At 42.8% G+C, this 17,932-nt stretch overlaps 1 protein-coding gene across 1 annotated transcript in view; it reads right to left on the bottom strand.

The window, feature by feature from the left end:
• cntfr (ciliary neurotrophic factor receptor) overlaps positions 1-17,932 on the bottom strand; it is a 258,091-nt gene that overhangs the window by 94,344 nt on the left and 145,815 nt on the right. Inside the window, exon 4 of the mRNA XM_070862387.1 lies at positions 9,114-9,231. Within this exon, the coding sequence (XP_070718488.1) occupies positions 9,114-9,231 (118 nt within the window). The remainder of the gene's footprint in view (positions 1-9,113; positions 9,232-17,932) is intronic.

Here is a 17,932-nt window from a genome sequence, read left to right on the forward strand (position 1 = left end):
AGATGACACTAAACTAGGTGGCAGTGGAGCTGTGAGCAGGACGCTAAGAGGCTGCAGGGTGACTTGGACAGGTTAGGTGAGTGGGCAAACGCAGATGCAGTATAATGTGGATAAATGTGAGGTTATCCACTTGTGATAAAAACACAAAGGCAGAATATTATTTGAATTGCAGCAGATTAGGAAAAGAAGAGGTGAAAGAGACCTGGGTGTCATGGTACATCAGTCATTGAAAGTTAGTATGCAGGTACAACAGGCAGCGAAGGCGGCAAATGGTATGTTGGCCTTCATAGCTCGGGGAGTCTAGGAGCAGGGAGGTCTTACTGCAGTTGTACAGGGCCTTGGTGAGGCCTCACCTGGAATATTGTGTTAAGTTTTGGTCTCCTAATCTGAGGAAGGACATTCTTGCTATTGAGGGAGTGCACCGAAGGTTCACCAGACTGATTCCTGGGATGGCAGGACTGACATATGAGGAGAGACTGGATTGACTGGGCCTGTATTCACTGGAGTTTAGAAGGATAAGAGGGGATCTCATAGAAACATATAAAATTCTGACGGGACTGGACAGGTTAGATGCAGGAAGAATGTTCCCGATGTTGGGGAAGTCCAGAACCAGGGGACATAGTATTAGGATAAGGGGTAAGCCATTTCGGACTGAGATGAGGAGAAACTTCTTCACTCAGAGTTGTTAACCTGTGGAATTTCCTACAGCAGACAGTTGTTGATGCCAGTTCATTGGATAAAGTCAAGAGAGAGTTCGATATGGTCCTTACGGCTAACGGAATCAAGAGGTATGGAGAGAAAGCAGGAAAGGGGTACTGAGGTGAATGATCAGCCATGATCTTATTGAATGGTAGTGCAGGCTCAAAGGGCTGAATGGCCTACTCCTGCACCTATTTTCTATGTTTCTGTGTTACCCACTCACCCTTTCCTTCAACCACTGTCTCCCACCTGTGACAGGGACTGTAATTCCCGTATTAGACTGTACAGTCACCTGAGAACTCACTTTTAGAGTGGAAGCAAGTCTTGGCGATTTTGAGGGACTGCCTATGATGATGAGAATTAGCCTCAACATTAGTCGCACTAACCTAGATTATACATTCAAGTCTTGAAGTTGGAATTGAACCCGCCACCTTTTGACTTAGCACAAGTGCTACCAAGAGAGCCAAGCTGATAATACAGATTAATTTTCCGACACTTTAGAAATATGCCCAAATGATTCTTCATTGTTTCGAGCTTCTAAGCATGCAACAGAAGGGCTGTGACAAATAGGAGTTTTGTCACAATTCAAATCATAAGCAAGTCAATATCAATATTTTAATTTCTATTTCTACAAGATGGCTATTTTAAATGGAACAACCTGTATTTATGTAGTGGCTTTAACATTGTAAAATGTCCCAAGATGCTTCACAGGAGCGTTATAAAACAAAATTTGACATAAGCCATATAAGGAGGTTTTAGGGCAGATGACCAAAAGCTTGGTCAGAGGATGGTTTTAAGGAGTGTCTTAAAGGAGGAAAGAGAGGTAGAGAGGCAGAGAGGTTTAGGGAGGGAATTCCAGAGTTTAGGGCCTTGGTATCTGAAGGCATGGCCACCGATTTTGGAGTGATTAAAATCAGGGATGCTCAAGAGTGCAGAATTAGAGGAATGCAGACATCTGGGAGGATTGTGGGGCTGGAAGAGATTGCAGAGATAGGGAGGGTGAGACCATGGAGGGATTTAAAAATAAGGATGAGAATTTTAAAATCGAAAAAGTGTTGCTTAACCGGGATCCAATGTAAATCATCGAACACAAGAAAGAAAGATTTGCTTTTACATTGCGCCTTCCACGACCACCGGACGTCTCAAAACGCTGTACCGCCAATTACATATTTTTGGAGTGTAATCACTGTTGTATTGTGGGAAACGCAGCAGCCAATTTGCACAGAGCAAGCTCCCACAAACAGCAATGTGACAAAGACCAGATAATCTGCTTCTGTTGTGTTGATTGAGGGATAAATATTGGCCAGGACACCAAGGATACGCCCCTGCTCTTCTTCGAAATAGTGCCATGGAAACTTTTACGTCCACCGGAGAGAGCAGATGGGGCCTCAGTTTAACATCTCATCTGAAAGACGGCAACTCCAACAGTGCACTGCACTGGAGTGTCAGCCTAGATTTGTGTGTTCAAGTCCCTGGAGTGGGACTTGAACCCACAACCTTCTGACTCCGAGGCGAGTGTGCTACTCACTGAGCCACTGGCTGATACCAGGGTGATGGGTGAGTGTGACTTGATGTCAGTTAGGACACGGGCAGCAGAATTTTGAATGGCCTCAAGTTTACGAAGGGTAGAATGTGGGAGGCTGTCCAGGAGTGGATTGGAATCGTCATGTCTAGAGGTAACAAAGGCATGGGTGAGGGTTTCAGCAGCAGAAGAGCTGAGGCAGGGCTGGAGTTGGGCGATGTTCCGGTGGTGGAAATAGGTGGCCTTAGTAATTGTGCGTATATATGTGCATATATGTGGTCAGAAGCTCACCTCGGGGTCAAATATGACACCAAGGTTGTGAGCAGTCTGGTTCAGCCTCAGAAGGTTGCCAGGGAGAGGGATGGAGTCAGTGGCTAGGGAAAGGGGATTGTGAGGGTAGAAAACAATAGCTTCTGTCTTCCCAATATTTTGCTGGAGGAAATTTCTGTTCATTCAGTATTGGTTGTCGGACAAGCAGTCTGACAATTTAGATGCAATGGAGGGATTGAGAGAGGTGGTGGTATTGTTGAATTAGGTACAATCCACATCATTTATACGTGACTGGAAAAGGCCTTATATCTTTGAACCTCACCATCAGTGACAGCTATATTTGCTTGTGTAAATACTATTTGGATTTCCTTTGTCCTGGGAATAGAGGAAGGACATAAATTCAAATAACCAGATGATGACTGTGGGGGAGGGTATCTCTGAGGTAGAGGGTTGATTGATAGCTCTGTGCCCATTGAGAAACATGGCTTGGGCTGACTTTCTTGCCACACCAGTTCTTCTTGTAATAATCTACTGCAGTTCATGTGGAGATAGTCTTGAGGAACTTCATGGGCCATTCCTAATTCCCACATATGAGAGTTAACTACGGTTGCTCATCCATGTTTAGTAGACTTAACAAAATGATGCGTATTTTGTTTTTTTTTTGTTCCTAAGGAGGGAATGTGTGTTAAAAGTTCTGTAAAATAGTGCAAGTTTCTGTATTTTCTCATTCTATGACTTATCTGTTATTTTTAATAAAGCTATGCTGCAATTAACAGCCTGAATCACAATCCAATAATGTTAATCCTTTTACTATAGGAATTCCTGGTCACAAGAAGGATTGTGCCATATCCTGGAAGTAAATACAGTAACAAAGATGTGTGTTCAACTCTTAGTAAACTATAATACCAGATATTGTACTGTGAGGTCACGCTTTGGTTGGAGGGAGGGAGCGCTCGTTTAAGGGGTGGTCCTTGACCCTGAGAATGAGACAAGAGCGTGTGCAAGATCAAGAGAATTTGCAGCAAAAAGGGGAAATGGTTGCAGGGAAAGGCAGCTCCAGTCTGCACCAATTTGTTGCTCAGCATCTGGGGGAATAAGCTAAACTAATCACGGCACATCTCTGCCAAATCCTCGTAACAAGCACTTGGATTAAAGAATTGGTGGAAAGAAGACCAAGTATATACTATTGGACTTTGAAATCTAGAACATCAAGGAAGTTGGTACGTTGAGAGCTGTCTTGTGTAGTTTCTTCTTTCATGGTTAAGCCAGTTCTCCTTTACATAGCTGATAAGGATAGACAAGTTTCAGCATTACAAGGGATGGCAGGTGTTATAGAAATGTGAACATATGCTCATATGTCCAGGATGCTGTCGCTCCTAAAACTGTTGAACTACTATTTAGAAACATAGAAAATAGGTGCAGGAGTAGGCCATTCGGCCCTTCGAGCCTGCACCGCCATTCAATGAGTTCATGGCTGAACATGCAACTTCAGTACCCCATTCCTGCTTTCTCGCCATACCCCTTGATCCCCCTAGTAGTAAGGACTACATCTAACTCCTTTTTGAATATATTTAGTGAATTGGCCTCAACAACTTTCTGTGGTAGAGAATTCCACAAGTTCACCTCTCTCTGGGTGAAGAAGTTTCTCCTCATCTCGGTCCTAAATGGCTTACCCCTTATCCTTAGGGGTATGGTGTGTGTCCATCTTGTGTTCAGGAGGACAATGAGTTGTACCACTCACCACACCTTGTGTACCTGCTATCTACCTAGTGATAGATCAAACGCATGCTTGTCAGTTGTCTAAAGACCAAAGACTAACTATCTAGCATGGAGGGGTGGAAGGGGGAAAATGTCGTCTTCAAGTTGGCTCCAAGATGACATGCCTGGTAATGGGACACTAGAACGGAGTTGATCCTCAAGGTCAGATTTGGTAATCGAATGCTTGAACCAGGCAGGCAGTACTCTGGGTGACTGTTGATAACGGCCAAAAGAACCTGGCTTGTTCATAGAACCTGAATGGATAAACCTGCCATTGGGAGCTGGAATTCTTTCCACTCAGCTCTGATATCTCTTCAAGCCAATGCTCAAACGGGAAGGGTGATCCCAGCTGGAGATGCGTAACTGTGCTCTGGTAGGTGTGCAGTTTTAGCTAGTTAAGCTGCAGCAGCATTCTTTTGCACAACTAGGGAGTACTTAATTATTGGTTCTTGTCAAAGCAAATCTAAGTTCTCTCAGTACAGTACAATGCATTTCATTCCAAGCAAATAGAAATGCATTTATCAGTAGTTTGGTTTGGAAGCTCTTGCACATGTTAAGGCATTTCCCATGGAGTCAGATATGCAGCTGTCCAAATAAATAATAATTAAACAATCCAATTGCAAAAATTTAGTAATTTTATTTTAAATTTCCAGCATCCAATTTTGTCTTCTTATCTATATCTGGCATATATCATTGAATCACAAATATAGATTTTTTTTTTTTAAAACTGTTGTTAGCTTTCTTTTGTTTCTGAGAGCTGAAGGAGTCTAAGAGCTGCAGATACATTTAGCTTTCTGTGGTCTCTTTTAAATGCAATATGGATATCAGTATTACTAAAGAATGACCTTGATACAGTAATTTGCATTGAAATGCATTTAGATTCTTGGCACCAGATTGGCTTCAAATGGAAATTATAATTTTATATGTATAATTCAAACTCAGGAACCCACAGGCTAATGATCATCTAGCAGACAGCACATTCATGTCCCATCAGACAGCGGTTGTGCTACATATGGGGATACTGGGCTGCATTACTTTCCATTAGCATGGGAGCTGACAGCATCATTAAGCAGAGTTACATTTGAGAAATATTAATGAAGCAATGCCTGTGAGTGCCGGCGAGGCAGGAAGGTGATGATCACTGTGGCAAAGGAACCGCAAAAATATTAACCTTTTAGTTACCACATGCTTTTGCGTATACAGATTTTGGAAAAAAAAACATTTGACCGGAACTTTTGCCAGTACAAACCATTTCTTGGAGTTTAAGAGATCTCGACCCAAAGTGTGATTTTATGTCCAGTTTTTGCGAGGCCCTGTTGGTCGTGTGGTGCCTTTGTAGACAATAGGAGCTACCAGTACGTATGGATTCATTTTTAATATTTAAATTGTACTAAGAAGAATCCCTCACTGACTTTCATGTTGTTGGGAGTGTAACAAAAGGAACACTGGTGTCCATTGTGAAAATTTTTTTCTGCCATTACCACAACTTCCTCTTTTGTGGAAAGTTGCAGCTCTTTAAGATCTGCTACCTTGCAAAATTGTGTACTCCCAGTCAACTGATTCCTGAAATGAAAGAGGTTGTCATATGAAGAAAGGTTGAGCAGGTTGGGCCTATACTCATTGGAGTTTAGAAGACTAAGAGGTGACCTTATTGAAACATATACAATTCTGACGGGGCTCGACAGTAGATGCAAAGAGAATGTTTCCCCTCACGGGGGAATCTAGAACTAGGGGACATAGTTTCAGAATAAAGGGTCACCCATTTAAGAAGGAAATGAGGAGGAATTTCTTCTCTCAGAGGGTCGTGAATCTTTGGAATTCTCTACCTCAGAGCTGTGGAAGCTGGGTCATTGAATGCATTTAAGGTGGAAATAGACAGATTTTTGAACAATAAGGATGTCCGGGGTTATGGGGTGCAGGCGGGGAAGTGGAGTTGAGGCCAGAATCAGATCAGCCATGATCTTATTGAACAGCGGAGCAGGCTCGAGGGGCCAAATGGTCGACCCCTGCTCCTATTTCTTATGTTATTATGTAACTGCACTATTGTGCTAACTGTACTCCTTCACAGCAAACGAGCCAAAGATGGGCAGCAGAAACGTTATAAGGACACCCTCAAAAAGTGAGGGTGCCTCCCTGATAAAGTGCAACATCCCCACTGACACCTGGGAGTCCCTGGCCAAAGACTGCCTTAAGTGGAGGAAGTGCATCCGGGAGGGCGCTGAGCACCTCGAGTCTCATCGCCGAGAGCATGCAGAAATAAAGCTACCAGTACAGGTGTACCTGTGCCAATGGCCTGCATAACCCCACTTTCCACTGTTCTAAAAAATTGTGTTTTTTACTGTAAAGAAAGAGCCTCAGGATTATGCCTGGTTAAAATGTTAGCTGCTTTTTGTGTCTCAGCCTTCTGACCATTCCTTGTGTAATATGTTCCTCGTGTATTATGCAATGCGATTGCAGACTTCTGGTGGCCGAATCCATTCCTCATCCACTAGCCACATACATGTACATTCTAGTAGAAATCACTGAATGGTGATCCAGACGGGAACCTTTGCTGATTTTCTCCTCCCTAGCACAGGGGGCATGGAGGCCAAACATACTGCCTGCTCTGCCACCCACTTGAGATTAGTTTAGCGGAGACCAAATCTGTGACCTTCCTGGTTTACATGGTTCAGCCCCACTGAGCCATTAGGTGAGCCGTAGTTTCAAGTTAGTTGTGTTTTAGCACCCAGCCCTTCCCATGTCCTAGTTATTCCTTTATTCTTTCTGGTACAAAAAAACATTTTTCCTGCAATTGTGCATTCAAGGATCATCAATAGAAGAATATGTATTACAGATCCTGCCCCAAGATTATCTGCGTAATTTAAGCACAGAGTTTCCGCTTGGTTGCATTGTTTTTTTTCAGTGCAATTGGCCTGAAATCAGCCATAATGGCACAACTGATCAATGAATTTTAAGCACAAATTATGCTCAGTGCAAATCGAATTTCTGCAATCTTTTGCACTTGTGTAAAATACATCGTGCTCGAAGCAGGCCCCTCCCACAAAACTGGCCACGCCCCCAGATCAAATTCATCACCATTGGGAGTTTCCGCTAATTGTGCTCATTTGCAGGCCTTCGAGGAGGCTCTTAAAATTAAGCTGGTTGTTTTGGGCACAAGGACATTAATTGGCAGGTTTTAAAAGATTGAGTATTCGTTTTTTTTTCCATTTGCTAAAAAATCTGACTTCTGTATACCAATGTAACTAGCAAATGGTTAGTTTTTTAAAAAAAAGTCATTTTCAGTTATTTAAAATCACGTTACTCAAGTGGTGGACCAGGCACTCTGATTAAAATGTGTATTTTTTATAATTAAGCCCATGTTCAGCTGTATTAATCAAATTCCACCAAGTTACCACTCTTAAATATATCAAGCAATATTTTTCAAAGCAAAACTTTAAAAAAAAATTATGTTCTAAAACGCTGCCCGATTGCACTGGTTCATGGCAGATTTTACATTCACTGATATGCAAATGAGTTGAGCAGAAAAAAACATCTCAAAACTAGCACAATTTAGGGTGCAATTTCTGCCCAGACCGACTATTGAAGTCAAAGCGGAACTTATCCGCTTAATTACTAGTCATACTATAAATATCATAACATAACATGAGAAATAGTTGCAGGAGTAGGCCATTCAGTCCCTCGAGTCTGACCGGCCATTCAATAAGATCATGACTGACCTTCTACCTCAACTCCACTTTCCTGCACTAATAACATATCCCTTGATTCCCTTAATATTCAAAAGTCTAGCCATCTCTGTCTTGAATATACTCAGCATCTGAACATCCACAGCACCTCTGGAGTAGAGAATTTCAAAGATTCATAACCGTCAGTGAAGAAATTTCTCATCTCAGTCCTAAATGGCCGACCCCTTATTCTGAGATTTTGACCCCTGGTTCTAGATTCCCCAGCCAGGTGAAACATCCTCCCTGCATCTACCCTGTCAAGCCCTGTAGGAATTTTGTATGTTTCAATGAGATCACCTCTCATTCTTCTAAACTCTAGAGAATATAGGCCTAGTCTACTCAATCTCTTGTCATAGGACAATCCCCCCCATCCCAGGAATCAGTCTGGTGAACCGTCGTTACACTCCCTCTATGGCAAGTATATCCTTCCTTAGGTAAGGAAACCAAAACTGTTCACAATGCTCCAGGTGTGGTCTCACCAGGGGCCTATATAATTGCAAGATGACATCTTTATTCTTGTACTCCAATCCTTTTGTAATAAAGGCCATCATACCATTTGCTTTCTTAATTGTTTGCTGTACCTACATGTTAACTTCAAGTGAGTCGTGTACAAGGACACCCATGTCCCTCTGAACACCAACATTTCTCAATCATTTGGCTTTTGAAATGGGAACAGTCTATCCATGCTCAAGAGTTTTGTATTCATGGAACCAATCCATGAGATTTTCAAGGTTTTATAAGAACACAGGAAACATGTAATGAGGAAAAAGGCCATTCAGCCCTTTAGGCTCACTCATTTCAATACAGGATACAATTTCCCTATGATGGATACTGCCCAGCCCACTTAATCTCCCAAGAGGTTCACATAAATATTCTTAAATCCTGACAGTATTCATCTATCCTCCTCTAGACAACATTCTCCCCCATCACTTCCACCGCATCGTGCATGATGAAGTATTTAATCATCTCAGCTTGTACCTATACCTTCAATCCAGTTTCTAACCAGATCTTTATATCTGCTCCTTTTTGAGGGAGTTAATCAACTTAGCTTCAAATGTAACAATGTTTTTTCAAAAAAAAAAAGAGTAATACATTACTCACAATATAACAGAAGTAAACAAAGTGGCTAAGCCAGAACAGACCTTACTGAGATGTCAAATTCTGTCGGGATGTAAGTCGGGCTTGAGAGTTGCCATGTGCAGTAAAAAGTCTCTGGGTAGGCATTTGATCTGCATAGCACATTTGGTGCCACTGGAGGGTCTAGTTTGAAGAAAGAAAAAGAGTAAATACAAAGTGAGTGCAAGTTTTAGCTAGTATTGGCACAGTTCATTAAAAATCTTCCTTCAAAAGTTCAAAATATTCCTCTTATTTTCAAATTAAAATTCAGGCTTACATAACGAGGTTTTTCTAGTGCATCGGTATTGCTAAACAGTAGGAAAAAATTGCATTTAAGTAATGCAATTTAATATCTTGCCAATATACTGGTTTGATAATCTTAATTCATCACCTTAAATTGCTCCCATCATCATACCAGTGACTTACCTAATCTTTACGCTGGAACACATCACCTGAAAAGACGGTGGAAGCCGATTCCATAAACCATTTTAAAAGGGTGTTTGAACAGGTACTCAAGGATGAAGTTACAGGATTACGGACAAAAAGTGGGGATGTGGGACTAAGCATGACTGCTCTTTCAAAGAACCAGCACAGAGACTGTTGTGTTCCTAACACAGACAAGACTGCACTCAGGGAGGTTAAAGTAACAGTGACCTCAGTCTTTATTAAGACACTCGTGTGAGGAACAGGCTTTAGGAGCCGGCTTATATACAGTGCTCCAAGGGATGCTGGGATCCCTCGGGACTTCAGGGGATACAGATACACAACATCACTTCCCCCACCCCTCAAAGTCAAAGTGAAAACTATTTACAAGTTGAGGCGGTCGGGAGCCTTTCTTTCCCTGGTGGACCGCCTCAGTACAAATGTCTGTTCTGGTATGTTGGCTGTGCCCTCGCTGGGCTGGCGTGTTGTTGCCCCTGCAGGGGTGCTGGGTGAGCCTGGTCTTGCTAGGCTGTTGGGCATGATAGGTTCAATTTCCTGGTCCAGGGCGGTGTCGTTGATCCTTTGGATGTGTGTTGTGGGCTCGAAAAAGGTGGTGTCTGCTGTGGGTTGTTCAGGGCAGTCTGTGAACCGCAGCCTCGTTTGGTCCAGGTGCTTTCTGCAAATTTGTCCATTGTCTAGTTTGACTACAAACACCCTACTCCCTTCTTTAGCTATCACCGTGCCCGCAATCCACTTGGGACCATGTCCATAGTTTTGCACATACACAGGGTCATTCAGATCAATTTCCTGTGACACAGTGGCACGACCATCGTTTACATTTTGTTGCTGCCGCCTGCACTCTACCTGATCATGCAGGTTGGAGTGAACCAGCGAGAGTCTGGTGTTAAGTGTCCTTTTCATGAGTAGCTCAGCCGGGGGCACCCCTGTGAGTGAGTGGGGTCTCATGCAGTAGCTGAGCAGTACTCGGGACAGGCGGGTTTGGTGTGAGCCTTCTGTGACTCATTTGAGGCTCTGTTTGATGGTTTGTGCTGCCCGCTCTGCCTGCCCATTGGAGGCTGGTTTAAACGGAGCCGAGGTGACATGTTTGATCCCATTGCAGGTCATGAATTCTTTAAATTCAGCACTGGTGAAACATGGCCCGTTGTCACTAACCAGTATGTCAGGCAGGCCGTGGGTGGCAAACATGGCCCTCAGGCTTTCAATGGTGGCGGTGGCGGTGCTTCCCGACATTATTTCACATTCAATCCATTTTGAAAAAGCATCCACCACCACCAGGAACATTTTACCGAGAAACGGGCCCGCATAGTCGACATGGATCCTCGACCATGTTCTGGAGGGCCAGGACCACAAACTTAATGGTGCCTCTCTGGGCGCGTTGCTCAACTGAGCACACACGCTGCATTGCCGTACACAGGACTCTATGTCAGAGTTAATATCAGGCCACCACACGTGGGATCTGGCTATCGCTTTCATCATTACTATACCCGATGTGTGCTGTGGAGATCCGAGATGAACGTCCCCCTGCTCTTTTTGAGTAGCACTACGCAGTAACCCCACAACAGGCAGTCCGTCTAAATGGACAGCTCGTCCATTCGCCGCTGGAATGGCTTGATTAGCTCTTGCATTTCAACGGGGATGCTGGCCCAGCTCCCATGCAGTACACAGTTTTTTACTAGGAACAGCAGAGGATCTTGGCTGGTCCAAGTCCTAATTTGGCGGGCCGTGACAGGTGATTTATCATTTTCAAACGCTTCCATGACCATCAACAAGTTTGCAGGCTGTGCCATTTCCACCCCCATGGCGGGCAATGGTAGCTGACTGAGAGCATCCACACAGTTCTCGGTGCCTGGCCTGTGGCGGATGGTATAATTATACACTGATAGCATGAGTGCCCACCTTTGTATGCGGGCTGAGGCATTAGTATTTATCCCCTTGTTTTCAGCGAACAGGGATATGAGGGGCTTGAGATTGGTTTCCAGCTCAAATTTGAGGCTAAACAGGTACTGATGCATTTCCTTTACCCCGAACACACACGCTAATGCCTCTTTCTCAATCATGCTGTAGGCCCTCTCGGTCTTAGACAAGCTCCTGGTGGCATGGACGACAGGTTGCAACTTCCCCGCAACGTTAGCTTGTTGGAAGACACACCCGACTCCGTATGACGATGCATCACATGCTAGCACATGTCTTTTACACAGGTTATACAATACAAGCAGCTTGTTGGAGCATAAAATGTTTCTGGCTTTCTCAAAAGCAATTACTTGGTTTTTTTCCCCATACCCAGTTCTCACCTTTACGCAATAACACATGTAGGGGCTCTAAGAATTTACCAAAATAGTTGAGGAGTCCCAGGAACAATCGCAGCTCCGTGACGTTGTGTGGCCTGGGCGCGTTCCTGATAGACACCAAGACAGAAGCTGTGGGCCGAATGCCGTCCGCCGCGATCTTTCTCCCCAAAAACTCCACTTCTGTTGCCATGATGACGCATTTCGACCTCTTCAGCCGCAGCCCTACGCGATCTAGTCGCTGGAGGACCTCCTCCAGGTTTTGTAGGTGCTCGACGGTGTCCCGACCTGTGACCAATATGTCGTCCTAAAAAACCATCATGTGTGGTACCGACATTTTGAATCTGGAAGATCGCTGCAGCCGACCAAATTCAAAACGGGCATCTGTTGTAGATGAACAGTCCTTTGTGCTTGTTGATGCAGGTGAGGCCCTTCGAAGACTCCTCCAGCTCCTGCGTCATGTAGGCCAAAGTCAGGTTGAGCTTGGTGAACGTCTTGCCTCCTGCCAGTGTCGAAAATAGGTCGTCTGCCTTAGGTAGCGGGTATTGGTCCTATAGCAAGAAAAAAAGTCTTAGCATCTGCTCCAGGTGGCCATCAAACTCACATTATCCTGCAAGTCGCCTTAGCTCGGCGACGTAGCTTGCCACTTCCTGACTTTCTGATCGATGGCACGTGTAGAACCCATACCTCGCCATCAGCATGCCATCCCTCGGGTTAAGATGCTCCCGAACCAGTGTATACAGCTCCTCATACGACTTATCTGTGGGTTTCACCGGAGCCAGAAGATTCTTCATGAGGCTGTAGGTCGGTGCCCCGCGGACTATGAGGAGGACCGCTCTCCTTTTTGCAGCGCTTCCTTCTCCGTCCAGCTCGTTGGCTACAAAGTACTGGTCTAGCCATTCGACATAGGCTTCCCAGTCCTCACCCTCTGAGAACTTCTCCAGGATGCCCGCAGTTTGCTGCATCTTTGCGTTGGATTCGTATACTCGTCGCCAGTTGTTGTGTTCCTAACACAGATGAAACTGCACACAGGGAGGTTAAAGTAACAGTGATCTCAGTCTTTAATAAGACACTCCAGAGTGAGGAACAGTCCTTCGGGGCCGGCTTATATACAGTGCTCCCAAGGGATGCTGGGATCCCTCGGGACTTCGGGGGATGCGCTCCCTGGTGGCGGAACATGGGAGTGCATGCTTTTCAGATACACAACAGAGACGAAAGGCCAAATGGCCTCCTTTTGTGCTGTAAGTTTCTGTGATTTCTATGATTATATATAAAATCAAAATGCATTCCAATCACAAGCCAAATTGGGAAGAAAAAAAAATCTTTACTTGTATTACTGGGTGTTCTTCACAATTCAAAGGGGTGATTTTAACTTACTCAAAAATACCACTGTCATCTTGGGTAGCCTCCCTAGATGGGCAGCTGGAGGGCCCACCTGTTTCAAGTAAGAGGCCACTTGTAAAATGTAAATCAGTGCTCTCTGGAGTACATAGGATACTGACTGCAATTTTAAGGTACAAAAGGGCGGAGCATGCAGAATGTGGCACTTGTACCAGGTGTTGAGCGGCCTAACCAACGGTTCATTATAAATCCCTGTGTCCACAATTATGATGGAAGCTGCCTACGTCATTCTGTAATTAAATGCTCGCAGCAGTGGAAGGAATAGGAACATAGGAGAACTATAGTGCCACAGTTTTGCTTCTCAGCTTCTCAGTCTGTGCTGCAGAGAAACTCCTGTGCTTTAACCAACTTTACTGCTCTGCTTCCTAAACTGCAGTAAATTTGTATTGAACAACAATGACAGAATAGATGACCTTAAAATGCGGACGGAATTACATCTGCATGCCCTTGGGGGAAATCCCAGGGCAATGCAAAGGTGGCGGAAAACCTGGAATCAAAGCCCTCCCTCCCTTTTTCTTTTACTTTGTGCCCAGGAATAGAGCATTCCTCAGACACAAACCAAAAGAATGTCTCCCCTAATAAGTTTTGCAATTGATTTAAGTTTTTTATATTAATATTGCGGAGATACAAATTCTACTTCTGTACTCATCACCCCTCAATTTTCCAGTCAGTAAAGTGAATGGTGAAAAATCTAGGCTGGTGAGTGGAAAAGCAGAATTTCTACCCTTCTATTTTTAAATATACGATTGGCTAAAGAAACAGCATAGCTGCCCAAAGAAGTTAGAAATTTTTTGGGGGGAGTTTTTTGATTGGTTCAATTTGTGGTAGCTGCTGGTTCCTTAGCAGCTTAAAAAAAAAAGGAGCAATTTGGTAGGTTTGTCAGTAACTTTTTGTACCTTGATTAACTTGGCAGATGTTGGTGAGCGTGGCAGGCACGTTGCATACGTGATACTTTGTGTGGCACTTATGGATAAGTGGTAGAATTTTTATTGAAAAAAACTACACTATATCGTACTTAAAATAAAATATTTTGAAATCCATGTACCAAGAGCTGGTTTGTGCCTCCAATGCCAATATATATTGCAAAGTGGACATCATTGCTATAACTGAGATGTTTAAATATTTGCCTACAAATTATGGGATACACAATCTTACCTGTAGCCGAGAGTAAGCTCTAAATCTGGCATTTACCCAGTTACCTTCTGGAGCAACAATTTCAAATTTAAGTCCTGTTTGATTGAAAGCCAACTTGAGGGGTAAATATTTTCACTTTATAAGATTAAAAGTGAAATACTGTTGCACGTTAGTCCAAAAACTTTGGATGTCACATTAATTTGATATCTAACTTACAAGGAACAGAAATGGAGGGAAAATTGCGGTTGGAGGCTCCCTTCGTACAAATGCATCCTACCTGAAAAAAATCTACGAAACTACCCGTTGGTCCCAGAGAAACGTAGGATTCTGGTCTGAGACCTTCATTCGCTGCGCAGCGTATGGGATCTGTTTTTCCGGTACGGACGTCTATGTTGGAATCACATGGGCCTGGACCAATGACTATGGAGTATTCTCATTGATAAAAATGGGAACTCCGTTTGTACGAGTACCCATTACTATCAATGAGAATACTTCCTAAAACACCAAAACACAATATATTTTTTTAAAACTCACATTTAAAATGAATTGAAATTGAATGTTTTAGAAAAAAATATATTTTTTGGAGTTTTTTTATATTGCTTTAATAGGGTTAAGATTAAACTTACCTTAATGGACAGAGTTTTTAAACATAAAAATGAATGGTTAAATTTAATTTTTCTGTTTTAAAAGTGGTATGCTGGTAAAAGTAAGCTATGTGCCTGCTTTTACTAGGCGTAAAGTTTTGAAGGACATTCACTGGGCAAGAGTTGGGCAAATAGCTCAATCTCTCCCACACAGATGTCCTTCTCCCGGGGATGCTTTCGATCTGTCTGAAAAAATTTTGACAGTTCGGAAAAGCCGGTTTTCGGCGCATGCGCATCACGTGCTGAGAACCGGCTTTTACAAGGCCCCACCGCGTCCGTGAGCACTTTGTATGGACCAGGTCAGGCTGGAATTGTCGGCCTATTATTGACAATATCTAACTTTTCAGAGGATTTTCATCTAAAAAAAACAATGATTTCAATTAATGAGTATTTGTTAAAAATATTTTGGAATAAATTTGCCATCAGCACTGAGGCAACTTCTTCTAGAAATTGGATCACTTAGGAACACAAGATATATTTCAAAGTCACCCCATCCAATCAAGAAAAATTCAATGGATTTGCACTAACTTTAATATTTAGATTTATTTAACAATTGTGTGGCTTCCTTGGAGTTGTTTCTCTGAAAGCCTCCTTTTGCCATTTGGCTTATACCCAAGGGAGACATTTTAACCTAACTCACGGGCAGGAGACCCATGGGATCAGGTGCAATCTTGGTTTTACACCCCACCCAATATTGTTCTCCATTGACTTCAAAAAACCAGGCAAGGTGTAAAACTAGCATTAGACTTGACCCCATCAGTTTTCCAATGGGGGGGGGGGGAGGGGAGGGGGCAATTGCTCCCTAAGTTTCAGTAACTTGAGAAGTTATTGATGGTACTACTATGCATTAGAGTATTGGAACTCAGTCCCAAGAACTAGGGATGAATGCAAGTTTGATCTCACATCCCAACCTGAGCTGTGTCAAGCAGAGACATAGCAAGCAGAAGTTATGCTGTACACCTGAATGCCAGTGGGAAAAGAAAAGTCATGTCTCAGTGTGCTTGGAGTTATGTAGGATTTGGCAACAATTTGACAACAGGTAATCCATCTACCCTCTTGGCTGTAGAGTTGCCAAAACAAAGCAAGATGAAGATGGGAGGTTATAGATGAACTGGTGCATACCACAGCCTACGATTTCTCTTCAATAGATAGGAAAATCCTAGGCTGGCAAATGCCAAAGTGGAAACCCTCAGCCTCGAGTTACAAAAGAAAGTTTATATAAAACAAAGTAACAAAATGGAAACTTCTGTCTACATAGGTTTGAATTATATTTATATTAACTAGATTCAGCGCACAGCAATATCTAATTGTTGTTCTTCTCAAGACCATTGGGTTGCTCAACTGAAACCCACGATGATTTTCTCCTCGTTAGTTTATAGTGTCACCTAAATAGCTATTTAGCAGATTTTCATCCAATTCAAGACATTTTCTGAGAAGGGGGAAGGGAGTAAGAAGTTCGACAGTTTTGAGGTTCCGGCGAAAGATTGAGTTACATTATGAGCCTTGATTTCAACACCGGGCTCTCGAGAGGAGAAAATGTTGGAATGGCAGATTTGCAGCTTTGGAGAAATGCGAGGAATGTTCAAGGTAGCACTGACTATAGTAGAATTGATGAAACAGAGATAAGATATGTGCTCTCACATAACAATCAGCGTTCAGGCACGTATGTATGTGTGCACTGTGAGGAAGAGTGTAACATAATACCTTTGCCAGCTCATAACTTCATTGAACAAATAAAGTGACAGTTTATTTTAAGATGCTACTGCTCTTTCTTTTGCACGAGTAAAACCAATTAAAAAAAGAAAGGACCAAAAAAATGAAAGCAAACAAGAAAAGCTGCTTTTAGCTTGGATGTAATTTTACAACGTATGCATCCTATAATTAAGCCAAATAAATGTTTAAAAATTATTCTCCCAAGACTTAAGGGTGCATATCCAAAAACAGTTAAGTGTATGACCTGACATACCATTGCATACAGAATGTGTTCACTCAGCTCACTGCACCTCAGGGGGTTAATTCCCTTATACAGCCTAATCCATTGAATTTCACCAATGATAATGAATGTGTGAATACATAAATTAAGCTACCAAATTCTGTAATTAAAAAATCTCAGCAACTATTCAGTTCCCTGCTGGAATTATGAAGTCTGATGTCACTTAGAGCACAGCAGTATATTTTATTAACTAAACATCATTGTACTTAGCAATGTTTCCCACAACAAGATTTACAACCATTCAAGCAACGATATATAGCATTTAGACTCCTGCACAATGGTCTTATAATGCAGTCTATATTCCCAAGCCTTACTTAAATATGATTAACATTTCATTTGCTGTCAATTATTAATGTGGGAAGCTTGAAGAATAATTTGTTTTTCAAACACTTTGGTTTTTGAAGACTGACTGAAAGATGTTTATAAATAAAAAGTGTCTTTATTCACTCTTTGCTTAGATGTGTGGGGATGCAATTTCACAGACACTAGCAGTCCTCGAGTACCTTAACCATTCTCATTGTGTATCCATTCTATTGTGCCACCCCCGTTCATCGTTCCTTCAGCCGTCTAGGCTCTAAGCTCTGGAATCCCTCCCTAAACCTTTCTGTCCTCATTTAAGATTTACCTCTTTGACCAAGCTTTTAGTCACCTGTCCTAATATCTCCTCCTTTAGCTCGGTGTCAATTTTTGTCATTAAGCGCCTTGTGAACCGACATTGAAGGTGCTATATAAATGCAAGTTGTTGTTTTGTGATCTCAGTGAGTGAATGAGTGTCAGCAGGCTATTTAACAGTGGAGTGCATCAAAACTGTACTCACCCAATATCAACACATACACATACAAGATTTTACCCCTTGGTTGTCTGTACAGAGATCCTGAGGCCATAAATAAAAACTCAATTACTGCCCTGACTGAGATCAACTAATTTAGCAAAGGCCAGGTTTA

The sequence above is a fragment of the Pristiophorus japonicus genome, chromosome 2 (assembly GCF_044704955.1).
Source record: "Pristiophorus japonicus isolate sPriJap1 chromosome 2, sPriJap1.hap1, whole genome shotgun sequence".
NCBI classification, from domain to species: Eukaryota; Metazoa; Chordata; class Chondrichthyes; family Pristiophoridae; genus Pristiophorus; species Pristiophorus japonicus.